General features: G+C 37.9%; 1 protein-coding gene across 9 annotated transcripts in view; it reads right to left on the bottom strand.

Annotated features, from left to right (window-relative positions):
• The window catches only part of PTK2 (protein tyrosine kinase 2), a 191343-nt gene that overhangs the window by 52479 nt on the left and 125000 nt on the right, over positions 1–13864 (bottom strand). For all 9 annotated transcript variants that reach the window (XM_084510085.1, XM_084510080.1, XM_084510084.1 and 6 more), the window contains 4 exons: positions 12865–12972; positions 11586–11703; positions 4291–4321; positions 1846–1898 (listed from right to left, as the gene is read on the bottom strand). In XM_084510085.1, the coding sequence (XP_084366211.1) occupies positions 1846–1898; positions 4291–4321; positions 11586–11703; positions 12865–12972 (310 nt within the window). The remainder of the gene's footprint in view (positions 1–1845; positions 1899–4290; positions 4322–11585; positions 11704–12864; positions 12973–13864) is intronic.

Consider the following 13864-nt stretch of genomic DNA (forward strand, 5'->3'; position numbering starts at 1 on the left):
GCTAGTAACACGGTACGAAACCCAAGCACAATGGTTTCTTTGTGGAAAGATACTTTAAGATTTTCATTGGGGAGAGATACTTTAAATAAGATACCTTACTACAAGAAAAATACATAATTGGTTTTGATTTTGGAACTGGAAAGAAGCAGAAGACATTTGCTGGATTAATTTGCCTGGCTTGCTTATGTCGTTATGAGGCAGCTTTGTGCCTTACAGCTTCTTTGATGTCCACTGGAACAACTGGCTCATCTCCAACTACTTGTTTCTCCTGGATTTTGCTAGATGCTATGCTCTTGTTTGGCTATCATTCTTCTGCATGTGACGCCCTGTGCACCAGAGGTACAGGGTATCACAACTAACATCAAACCACTTTTCTGAGCAAGTCTGTGGTGTGAGACACGACACTAATTCAGATATAAGACATCAAGCAAAGAATACCTAAATTTGCAAAGTTGAAGTGACTGCAATAAGGGATCACGAATTAAGTATTTAATACCATACACTTTTTCAATAATAAAAGTACATCAGTGGTCTTCCAAAAATTGAAAGCGTGGAAATTTGAGGTGGCAGTGTGTTTTTTCCCTGGAGATTAACTTTTTTTTTTGTTGGAGTGAGGTGATGAAAAAACCCTGCACTAGTCGTTTCCACTTTTTCTAGCAGCCAAAATAACCCACACAGGTATGAATCAAGAGAGAAGCCTATCATGCTTCATGCTTATCTACCTCCATGCCCCAAAACCTTGCTTGATGAAGGAGCAAGAGCTGCTATTTGAGAGCTGATGAAGCTCTATTACACATCTGCAATTTGATAAACATTTGAGTTCCAGATCTTCTCACCTATTTTCTTGCACAAGGTCTGTCTACATGGGCTTCTTATGCCAGGGGTGAATCTTAAGCATCTTTAGAAAAGGGTAAGGGTGGGGAAAGGAATCTGAAAAGCAGGAAATCAAACATTATGCATCTTTTCTCCTTTTTGTAAGTTTTCTGAGTATGTACCCCTAAATGGTTGCAAAACTCCCAAAAGTGGGGCTGCAGCCTCCCTGTAAGTCAAGGATGGACACTCCACTGGGTCACAGTAATTGTTCCTGAAGTCTGTGGCCAAGCACTCTAACTCTACAGGGACACATCACAATATTAGTACACTTCCACACTGCAAACCTCCATTATAAATGTCATGTGTAAGTATTCAGAAATGCATTTCCTACTGAGACACTGACTCGATCCCTCAAAAGGGCTTCTTCTGAGATTCTGTAAAAGAAAACTGTTCTTTCTCGAGTATATAAACTTAAAACAACACAAAAAATACAGTAACTAACGGAAATCTTAGACGCCTATAAGCTGCAGAGACAGCTCGTACTACCTCACTTGCTCAACCCTTCAATTAACTTGTGATTTTCAATAGGAAAAATTTAAGTGCTTTGATCTGAACAGCAGCTACAAGAAAACAGCTATTCAGTTTCTTCGTTCAGCAAGGCGATGATGAATATTTAATTGCTTATTTTCACTTTCCAAAGCTACTCCCTCATAATTAACACATCCTCAGGTAATTTAAGAGATAGCCGACCTGATTACAAAGCCAAGCGGGAATATTGACAGCCTTGCTTTGAAGTAGCCTGGCTCTGCTGTACTGCACGGCCGGGGCTGCTCTCACAAGCAACACGACACGGAAGGATAGCTGGAAAAAGTTTCCCTTTACAAATTCCACTACAAAAGCAGCACAGCTATGGTCTTGGGGAAAGTCAACAGCCATGAAGCACGAAACGAGCTAACTGCAAATGCAAATCTGCCTGAACATCTGCTAGCTTTAAAAATAAACTCGCTTATTTATTTTTTTTACAAGCCTTACCTGATACAGAGACCGTGTGTGACCTTACTCCTTGCTTCTCATTGTTGGCCAGCCTGTAAAAGAGAGGTTTGAATCGCTGAATGCTGTACATTCTTCACGGTCCCATACGCTGTGAATTCATCCTAACAGGGCACCTTCTGTAATTAGCAGGGCCAATCCATTTGCCACAGCGACAGCTTTTGAGGGGGAGCAAAGTCAGAAAGGAATCTACCATTTCAACCCAGCTAAGGGAGGAGTGGAGAGAAGGCATTACCATTTTAATTAGCAAACAACTTCTTGACCACAGAGTGAATTTCAAGAAAAAGATAAACCTGAGTTTTAAAAACTTTTAAAATCAAGCAGTGCATGCCTAAACATTGCCAGTGCAGGCAATTTGATGGTGTATCTGCTTTCATTATCATGCTAGAAATAGAAAATATGAATTTATTCTTTTTCCTGTAAGATGACTTATCCTGTAAAAGAATTTTAAATCGGTTTCTTCATTTACTTGACATAGAAAAATAATTTATTTAGCTACACAAGTTCATCTCTAACAAATTTCAATGAATTGTTCCAGCATTTTTTTATGTACGTATATAATTTTAATGGCAAGAGAGCAAAAGAGTACTGCACTTTGTGTTGTGAAAAATCTGAAATTTCAGCTGCCCAAAGCAAGTCCTTCTAGATGCATGGTGGTGTTGACTAGTACTTTTATACATTTGACATAAGACCCTTCCTCTACTGTCAGACTAAGAGCATATGTGGTGCTCTTGTTTATACAGACATGAGTGTACTAATCCAGTTCCGGTAAACTGTCCCCAAAATGGGAATAAGCTTCTCCTTCAAACCTTATTTTATCCCAGAAATCCCTACAATGGAAAAACACAACCAAGAGTAAGATGAAATGTATGCAATTAGAAGGTTATGCTGTGTTCCTCAGTTTTATCTGTTTAAGAACAAATTCTCCTTTCCTGTATGAGTGCACACTGAGTTTACCAATCTTACTGCCTCCAGCCTTGACTTTCATTTCCTTTTCCTCCCTGCATTTTAACTCCTCTCTTTCTGCACTGTGACAAAGCCAGGCTAGCATGGACTTCAGCAGGACATGCAAAGGAAGAGCTACCACTAATATCTACGTGGCCTGTTTCTTGCTGATTTCAGGAATAAATCATGTTCCATACTCCATCCAAAGGGTAAAATAGTAGTAATAATAATAATAGTTTTGGACTTCCTCCAGTAAGAAAAAAAGGAAGAGATAAGACAATATAAAAAGCTACATTTCATGTGGTCTTTCAACCATCATCTCCTGCTACTCGATATTAGTGATGCTACCTGATAGGGCTTCAAGGAAAACAATCTGATCAGACTCAGCTTTAAATTGGGTCGAAATGTGACTATTGATGAAGCAGTCAGACTCCAAAGAAGCCGGTTAACAGACTGTATTTTAGGAAGCCACAATGCACTTGGAAAGGGTAGACAAGCATCACAACTTGCCAGACAGGACAGAGATCTAGGCATTAATATTAGGTGGGCAAAAAATCAGCAGAAAGAATTAACAGGCTTGCTATCACTGCGTTAGGGACCACAAACTCCAACAAGGTAAGGAGTATTCACAGTTCAAACAGTCAAATTAGAAATCTTTTCTTATTTACCTGAAGGCTCTGAACGGAGAAAGATGCAGAGAGATGTATTAGCACACATTAAATACAAATTATTAGATGCTGATAGCATGTCTCATCGTACCTTGGGTTGAATATCATAATAAAACTATGCAGAAACAAAGAATTCAGATCTATTTGCATGACACAGATTAGGATTTTCTACACATCTACAATTATTATCGGAGCAGATTTTTTCTGCATTACTATATTTTTTAAAAAACAGATGAGAAATTCTCTGCTATATAAGTGATATTCTTTGTTACAGTCATACCTAGAGATTTCAACTCGGATTGGTCCCATTATGGAAATTTAATTTAAAAAAGGAGACATGAAAGATTTATGATAGGGAAAAAAAGAAATATTTTCTGTATTTGCATAAGCAGAAAAGAGGACAAATAGGAAAGAACAACACTGTAGGCTGACTCACAGAGAGACTGAAGTGACAATATGAGGACTGTTTAGCATCACTCCTGTAATCAAATTTACTCCTATAATTAAATTTACTTATGGACTGGAAATAAATGGCCTGAAGCCCAGTCAAGTCTTTTCCAAAACATCCTACTTCTGTTATTGTCAAACATTATTGATGCATTATGAACTCCTTCCCCACGGATTTTATTTCTGGTATCTTTATAGTTTAATGCTGCTGTCAGTCATCTATGCCCCGCAGTCCCAAGTGATTGCCTGCTATTTGTCCTAGAATCCAAAAGCAACAATAAAAATTAAGCACGTATAAAAAGTCCCAAGGTGTCACTTAAGCAAAACTATTTTTCACTACATAAAAAAAAGAAAGCGTAAAACTTACTTTGGTATTGACGGTAAAGCTCTTTCACCTTCTGTGTAAAGAAGAAGAAAAAGGAATTAAAAATTTATTTCACTTTCCAAATAACCTCTCTCAATGTGCAATATATACAAGCCTGAAACAGTAATCACCACAACCTCTCAGGGAAGCTAAGCATGGTGACTCAAAAGACCATTCTGTACTTATATTACCAGCAGCATATCAACACAGTTCTTAATCAGAAACACAGACCTTCTGGCAAAGTCTTGTGTGAGAGCATCGTAAACAGAATATAACTCCTCTTTTATTCATAACAAATAACTCTGATCAATCACCTGGCAGAAGGTATGACAGTATTTCAGCTCTCTAGTGAGAAATGCTTCTCTCACTTCCAAGATGTGCTAAGTATACACAATACACGTATAAATACAGGAAATAAATATAGATTTATTTTTACATATAAATATAAAAATATAAACATAAAATATAGTAGATATATAGATATATAATAGATATGTATAAATATATAGATATAATAATGTATTTCTAAACATACTATGTACACATAAATAAAACTACTTAAGCCAACGTGGACTTCCAAACAAGACAACAATCATTAATGCATGTAACATATAATCTTAATTTCCCATTTGGTTGAGTTTATACAATAGTAATGCTCGGTAGCTAGAAACGAGGGTATCCTCATATAAACTATTTTCAAATCCTCTGCCAGTCTTTGTGTGATAATGGCACTGAGTGGAAAAGCTTGCATGTAAATAATCAAGTAGATTTCCCATCTGCATTTGATGATACACTCAGTATTCATAACAGGAAGGATGATGGGGAAATTACTAAGCCTTTACTAAAACACCAACAATTTGCAGTATATTGAAGTATGCAGGGAAGGTGAGAAAGTGGGTAACTAGAACAAGTATCTTTCTCCAAATCACTGTAGCAGTGATACGGTGACCTGAGAGAAAATTGAAGAGATGCTTTTAGAAAATGGAGATGTGTGCTGTTTACAAAGAATCACATTATTTCTAGTTTTTCTTAATCCTATGTTCAAATTTCTGAAATTTCCGAACCTTAAAAAAGAAAGTAGTAGAATGCAGCGAAATGCCCAATATCCAAACGTCATGCTCAACATGGCAAACGACAGCATTTAGTTACAATTCTTCTGGTGTCCAAAAAACCCCAAACCCACTGCAGCACAGGTACGCTCAACAGAGGCATCATGCAGCCTCAAAGTTAAATCTCTCCTGTGTGAGGAGACTCCAGCACTGTCTCCTGTGCAACTAGTAAGTATTTTCTAGACCTTACCAACTCCCAAGTGACAAACTGAACATGTACCAGCCCACACAGAGACAGTGCTCCTTGATCCCCCTTAAGTTTTCGGATGTTGGCTGCAGGACATGCACCATGTTCCCAAAACAACTATGTTTTTCCACCTAGCACTGACTAAAGTATACATTCATCATCTCCAGCAAGTAACCGAACATGCTCCATCTCTTTTCTGCTCTTGTGTGGACTTAACATGTTCCTGCAAAAGAAGTGCACATGCTCCACATCCAGCCCAGGGCTACAAAACCAGATCTTTCCAAGCAAGTTTGGAGACTGGAGCAAGTAAAGGAAAGGAAAAGGAAAGAAGGAAACTAAAGGCAAAGATCATGAAAGTAGTGTGGAGTGACAAATAAGAATTCAGAAGCTTGACCGTGACAGCCTGGCACTAAAAAGATGCAGGAGGAGGGAATATCCGAAAAAGAGAGACTGGGATGGGCACTAGAGGAATCACATTGGCTTGAACTAGGCAGAAGATGTCAATCTTGGAGAAACAGGCACAAGAGTCCTGCCCACCACCTGGCGAGGCTTTTTTGGGTTGTGAAAGAGGCTCAGAAGCTTAAGACTCCACCTGCTATCTATCTCCGGATACCTCCATCAGCTGTCAGCCCTTTTTTGTGGAAGCATGCCAAGTTCTAGCTCGCATCAAGTTACTCCAACACCTCTCCGATCCATTGGCAATGGATTGAATCAGATGTTGCTGATGAACCATGTGTTGCTGATATAACATACCTGCCAGCCTACTTTTAAAGGCTCAGGAAACTATACAAACACACAGACTTCTATGTTAAGAGAACTTTATTAAATTGCAAACTTAACTTCATCACTTGCTATTTTTAAATCAGGTTGACTGGCGTACAATTAATGAAAAACTATTCAAAGTAAATATTCTACGTGCAGCTCCATCGCATATTAACTGCACACTATTCAAAACCATATTCTAAAGATGGGCTTTTTAATTTCCTCTCTTTTTTTGTGTGTGTGAGGAGCATATCAGCATCATATTTGAGGATTTCACAGAAAGAGCGAATGATTTTATAACACGGCACATGTTCCAAGTGCTGACTTCAGCTGCAGATCAGATTGTTCCCCTCTCCTGCAAACACAGACTCCAACCGCTCAAGAAAGGGAGATACAGCACATAGGTAGCAACTGGTAGTGGAAGCTGAAGTTGCTACATATTGAAAAAGATCTCTCTAAAAGAGATAAATATAGATTCTAACTTTCTAGGGCAATATTAAATATCCTTAAACATGATATCTCCCATTCTGTTCCTGCAACTCTCTACTTCTCCTATTGAACAGCTTCCCATCGGTGCAAAATAGAAAGCAAAGGCCTTATCAAAATATCTCTTGCACACCAAAATCTGATTCCACTTTGGGAGGAAGCCATCCTATGTGTCTTATGATATAAGGAGAATGTGAATAGATTGTGAATGTGAATAGGTATTACATAGTTGTCGATTAATAACACAGAGGGACACAGGATTAAACAAGCATTTCCTAACGTTTTGCAGTCTGTGACTTGATTTGCATTCTCTTAGTGCCTTTATGTTGTCATGACTGCATTTAGGAAAGCTGTCTTATTTTCAACTTTGTGAAATGAAAAGCAGAGCACAGCAGGCAGCAGGAAGAATCAGGAGCTCCAAGGATGAACAAGCAGTAACTGATAGCATAACAGCTCTACATGTGTACCAATTTTCTGATGGTGCTGCTGGAATGAAGAACTGTGATGGAATTGGAAAAAGGCAGCATGCAGGAGACCCCAAATGAAGCACTGTGTTCAGCTCTGGGGCCCCCAGCACAAAAACGACATGGATCTGTTGGAGCAGGTCTCCAGGAGGGCCATGAAGATGATCAAAGGGCTCTCGTGTGAAGACAGGCTGAGGGAGCTGGGGTTGTTCAGCCTGGAGAAGAGAAGGCCCCGGGGAGACCTTACAGTGGCCTTCCAGTACCTAAATGGGGCCTACAGGAGAGCTGGGGAGGGACTCTGTCAGGGGGTGTAGTGACAAAGGGGAATGGCTTTAAACTAAAAGAGGGTAGGTTTAGATTAGACTTAAGGAAGAAATTCTTCACTCAGAGGGTGGTGAGGCCCTGGCTGCCCAGAGAAGCTGTGGATGTCCCATCCCTGGAGGTGCTCAAGGCCAGGCTGGATGGGGCTTTGGGCAAGCTGGGCTGGTGGGAGGTGTCCCTGCCCATGGTAGGGGGTTGGAATTAAATAATCTTCCTTTTTACTGTCCTTTGCCCACAGGAAGCATGACTGGTTTCATTCTCATTAGTAGCAGAGCAAGGCACTGGCCAGCCACAATGGACAACGTCCCCATTCTGGCCACCACAGACGTGCCCCAAATGGATGGTCAAATATGGACAAGGAGAACAGGAAAAAAAGGGGAAAAATAAACATATGTAGAAAACCACCAAAACACCCAAGCCAGAAATAGAACCCTACTATCAAGTACCTCTACTTTCACTGGAGAAAATTTAGGGAAAATCCATCTGTATGGGACTAGAGGTGAAACGGCCCACCAAAGCTGATGGTACAGACACCCACATGCTCTTGGTGCACAAACCAATCACTTCAGGCACCATTTCCCAAGCTGGCACTCATCCACTTACAGCTTATATCCCAAATCAAATCAGAAGCCTTCATTAGTACTTTTGCAGGTCCAAAGTCAAAACTCCTTACTAACAGCATCCCAGTAAAAGCATATGTTGTTTTTCACAAGTTGAAACCCACAACATTTTATCCAATTCTTCACACACTTGAAAAAATAAAATAAAATAAAATAAAATAAAATAAAATAAAATAAAATAAAATAAAATAAAATAAAATAAAATAAAATAAAATAAAATAAAATAAAATTCAGCTCTGCACAATTGTATCAGGGTATCCATGCCCAGGCATTGACAGCATTTTAATTTTAGTATTTTAATTAGAGTTTGTTGCCATTCTGTTAAAATGAGAACAATTTTCATAGGTATGAACCAGGAGTAAACACTTATTTGGAGAATTTCATGGATTACTTCATTTTGGTGTTTTGAGACTCAAAGCTCTGAGTTTTCATTTAGCTGCAATCCTTTCATATTCAAAGGGAATGTTTAAATTTAAAGGTGAGTTCAGATCTAAAGGAATGACAATCAGTTATCTAGTTCAGTTACTCAAATGTTTTTTGTTCTCTTCCCCCCCAAGTATTTTTAGCCTTTTATAAGAGTTTTGACAATTTTGCATTACCTCACCAGCTTGAATAAATAGATTAATAAATTCAAAATTCAGTCACTGGACTCAGATCACAGGAAAGCTACTCAGCACATAGCTCAATCAGCAAATAGCTACTTAATGTCAGCTGAAGTTTTTAATCAATCATTGATTTGTGCACTTTGAAAGAGTTAAATATGATAATGCAAGCACATATTAAGTTCATAAAGTTTCTACAATGGACTAAATTGACCTATGTACTAAAATATTTATGAAAAATAAAACAAACTGAATGAAAATACGCCAAATGCTGTCCAGGTCTTAAACATTAAGAGATCTCACCAAATTAAGAGAAACAGGATTATTAACTGTGCAGATATCACAAAAACATTTCTTGTAGTAATCAAGGAAGACAATTTATAAAGAGACTTGCAACAAACATATATATTTAGAACAAAGAGGGAATGGGAAAGCTCATGGAGGGGAAAAACCACATCTGTTGGATCCAGAGCTGCTACATGATTTGTTTCTGATATGCTTCAAAGCTCACTGTTGGAGGGATGTAGGAATTCAGATCATGGTGGGGACAGCTCTCCTACAAGATGTTTAATTAATATACTAAGTATTGCTACAATATTAAAAAAAGATTCAAATAAAACAACAACAACAACAAAATTTTTAGCTGGAGGGATTCTCTTAATGTTTGCATAAAGAGGAATGTTCCCAAAGTGCTATATAATGTTCCTTTAAGTGAATCACTGCTTGTTTGCTCTATGTTAATATACACTAAGAAGAATATCATGCAAATAAACACATTCCCTTTCTTACATGCATTGATTTATTTTGCATTAGTGCCTACAGTCAAACCACAGTGCATGGCATAGCGATGCTTAGTACTCTATAACATAGAAAAATCAGATTTTTTGCCTTTAAAAGAGCTTAGTGAGCCTAGAAGACATAATAGCTGAATAATAAGGAAGTCAGGTCGGTAGAAGAAAGGAAAGAATTAAAACTGAGTGGGTCAACTTTTATTGCCTCTTTCAGCAGTAGAGTGTCAGGACCAATTAGTGCTGTTGGTCTTAGCAGTTGCTTGTATGCATCACGGAACAGGTTATGTTGACAAGGAAAGGTTAAAACCTGTAGAGATTTTGGCTGGGAGCTGTTCCCCTGCTAAGGCAAGAAGCAGAGGAGGGTTTGGCAGAGAAATGGCAACATGCATGACTGGAATACAATCAATGCTGCCATGCACAGCACTGGAAGATGGCCCACTGGATGAACAGAGCTAAGACTCGATGCGGACTGTAACTGCCTCCTGGTTGCTACTGTGAATGACAGGATGGGAAATCTTCAGGCAGTAGTGTTCTGTGGAGTTAAAAACATCTATTTGTAGATAAGGAAACCATTCCAGCTGATAATTTTTTCCATGCTGATAATTTGCACTGGCCACAGAGGCTAAGTGGAATAAATTTCTAAAATACCACCAACGCAGAAGTGGCAAGAACTGGACATAGCATACAAGGGTGCCTTGAAAGAAAAAGCAGGGCTTTCCATTAACTTAGAAAGGGCTAACCATTAAGTTCGGATGACTGAGAGGTGGGAAGAGACATGAAAAAATTAAAAGTCCAACTTTGGCCACTATAGTTAAAGCTGACAAATTGCCAGTTTACTGGGGATACTGGAAGGGAAGTTTTGGGAGTGAATAACAAGGGTTATTCACAAAGTAACAAACCCCAAACTATGATTTTCAGAAAAAGCTAAGGTATTGTGAATACTTTAAATAAGAATAGGCATAGAAGATGATTGCTGAAATGAAATTCTTGGTTCATGATGCCTGAAACTGAAAGACCCAAACTATTTCGATAATGTTACCTCATTCAAACAACTACAGAGTGGGGAAAGCTGGTGGCAAAAAAAAAAAAAAAAAAAAAAAAAAAAAAAAAAAAAAAAAGCAAAAATGTGGCTATAAAGGGACTCAAGTTTGGATTGCAGAATTTCTGGAATGGCTCATGTACTTTCTTGTATGACAAGTAAGGAAGAAGGGAATAATTTGTTCATTGTTTTAGAAACCAAAAATGTTGGATGAATTTCCATAAGCAAGGATTATGGAAGAAGGATAAAGTTCCATTTTCAAGCAGCTTTGATCGGACATATTTCAATAATTAAAGCTAACTGAAAGTAGAAAAAATTCTACTGAAATTTAATTAAATTCTCTCTTTACATCTAGCTGAAGCTGCACCCTGTTCTCATGGCTTTCAGCTTGTGGTTTGCTAAAAAACAATAGATCAACACTACAAAATACATGCTTTGCTTCAGTTCTATTAACTGAGAAAGACTTGCAGGACTTGTGTCAGAGTTTAAATAATAAAAACTAAGAAATTTTGAGTATCTGGGAATAGAGTGCTGATTTCCAATAGTCTTACCTAAAGGCATTCTAACCAACCTCTCTGAATTTCCACTTGAATATTAGGGTGTTGTATTTCAAGTTAACAAGTTCTTGTTAGGGCTGCCTTTATTTACAGTTTGCTTACTTCTGTTAGTTAGGTTCAGAATACTGTAAAGCAGTGACTACTGGAAAACAATATAAATTATCAGTTATTAAGTAATTTTCAATGGTGTGACATTGACTGCCAGTGTTTGCCTTAATAAAAATACCTTAAGTTTCCTTCGAGAAAGACAACAGTCTCCAAATGAGGATTTTGAAACTACCCTGGGTCTTCTGTTCAAGTGCAAGATAATCTATCAGTAGATAAGAGCATAGCCACTACCAGAATGAAACACCTCCTTACCTTTCTGTGGCCTGATAATAAAAGATTGCGTGGCTCCATTCACCAGTCGGCAATATCCATCTATCAAGTCAGCCATGTTCTCTGCAATGGTTAAGGATGGTGCTGTCACTGTCAGAGGCTAGAGAAGAAGAAAAACAAGGCAGCAACAAAGAGGGATTATTGTAGTTGCAAGCACTGAGTAGAACAGCTGTGTCATTGCATCAGAACTTTACATACACTCACAAACAGTCCACAGAAAAAAGTGGGCAAGTACAGAAATATCAGATTCATGCTTTACCTTTAATGTAGCAAATTTAAAACACAAGGTTTAGAAAGTACAGCTGATAAAACCTTCCACCTAAATCTACGAATAACATGGATTTATTAAAACACTTGCTAGGCAAACTTTTAGTCAACCACTCTTCATTACAATTTTTTCCCCACCCTTTTGCAGATATTTATTCTTTACCCTAAAAAGTTACCTCTCCAAATTCAAAATAAATTGAAATTAAACCGACAAAGGGGAGAAATTGAGAAGGAGATGAGACATACAGGTAAACTATTAATTTTAATAACTCCAATATTCATCCTCCTCTGCACAGATTTGCCAACTTGCCCCCAGTGCTTCTCTATCACAGTGACTGTTTTCCTGTGTACAGGACCAAGAAAAAGATTTGATTTCCCTTCCAGCTCTTCCTCTTGTAATATTAGAAAAACAGATTTTCTCTCTTTTATACTTCCCTTTTCACAAAAGTGAAATTGCTCAGTTTCCTCTTCAGTGCATAGCATCATATATATATGCAGGCTACTATTAAGATGCACTTAAGAGTTAGTATTTTCAAATTAAACCTCATTTACAAATATCAGAGTATACAAGTACCAGATGCAGAACAAAAAGCACGTAATGAGCTTTATGAGTAATGAATACTCACACTCAACTTCCCTTCCCTCTTAAAGCACAAGAAAAATCAAACAACTATACAGACTGCCTGGAATGCAAAATTCAAAATATAATGCATGGGCTGTAACTACAGGAGGAGCAAGAGAGTTTAACGATAACTGAAGGCTTTGTATGCATATTTAGTTAGGCTGTCCCCAGATTAAACACACGTGCAAACATGGCATATACTTTTAGTGCAATGTATTTGTCAACTACATTGACAGTAGAAAAAATCAGAATGAAGTTACAGACCAGAAGAAAAGTAAAATTAACAGAGTGTTTTAATCAGAGTACACTAATTTCATTTATTTTATTTAAGGAAAACCAAAGATAGCAAGTTTATCACAACAAGAATCATACCTCAGGGGCACCTGCTATCTTGAGTTGCAACATCCCTTTTCTGTCCTTGTCTTCGCTGTTTGAATACTGAATAGTTTGCACTTGATTAAAATCTGCCAGGTGAGTTGGCTACAAGAAGGCAATGGAAACAAAATTCAAATTAAAGCAAAATACCTTGGCTTTACTCCTGAAGCATATGTAGATTTTGATCTCCACATTACACTTTTAGAAGCCTGTTCCTCTGTTTCTAGTTTCACTGGGCTTTGCATAACAGTATCTACAAATATGCAAAAGTAGCTACCAAATGAAACCAAGCACCAAGTTTGCCTACAGAGGTCACTGTTGAGTAACTCTAGGCACTTGCTAAAGTACATAGTGGAAAAAACATCTTGGAGGGCAAGACTGAAAACTCAACAGGTTATACCAACATGGTATCTGCACTCAGAGCACAGTTACATATCATCAAACGGCTGTAAGTGGTTTATTTTTAGCTGATCTCTAAATCTTTTCACTACCTTTGAATGATTTTCAACAGAAGCTGGCTTAACTTGTATCATGACTGAAGATGTCCTAGACACTTTGATAAAGAACCTGTCCAAACAAGCTTACACCATGAAGGTGTACAGGCAAAACTGTAACATGGCCAACATCAGGCAATAGCAAGGCTGTTAAGAGCACAAAATAAGACAAAAAACGGAAATAAGCCAGCGATGACTGCACCAATGCTAAACACTGATCAATAAGCTCTTCACTTACACAACCTCCTGAAGAAAGGAGAAAATAATTTAAAATAATTTACATGTTTCACTGTTAAAAAAGTAACCACAAATGCTTCAAACTCCTTAAGTGAGCACTTCACTGGGTTAAAAAATAAAAATAAAAAAATCAGTGGTAAGGACTGACACTCTCTCTACTTAATTATGTTTTTCTCCATCCCAAATCATGACTTAATGTCTGAGTAATAGCTTTGTACGTTGAATTTCCCAGCTCTTTTGAGTTTATTTCAAAGATTAGAGTTGCC

Source organism: Aythya ferina (assembly GCF_964211825.1).
Source record: "Aythya ferina genome assembly, chromosome: 2".
NCBI lineage: Eukaryota > Metazoa > Chordata > Aves > Anseriformes > Anatidae > Aythya > Aythya ferina.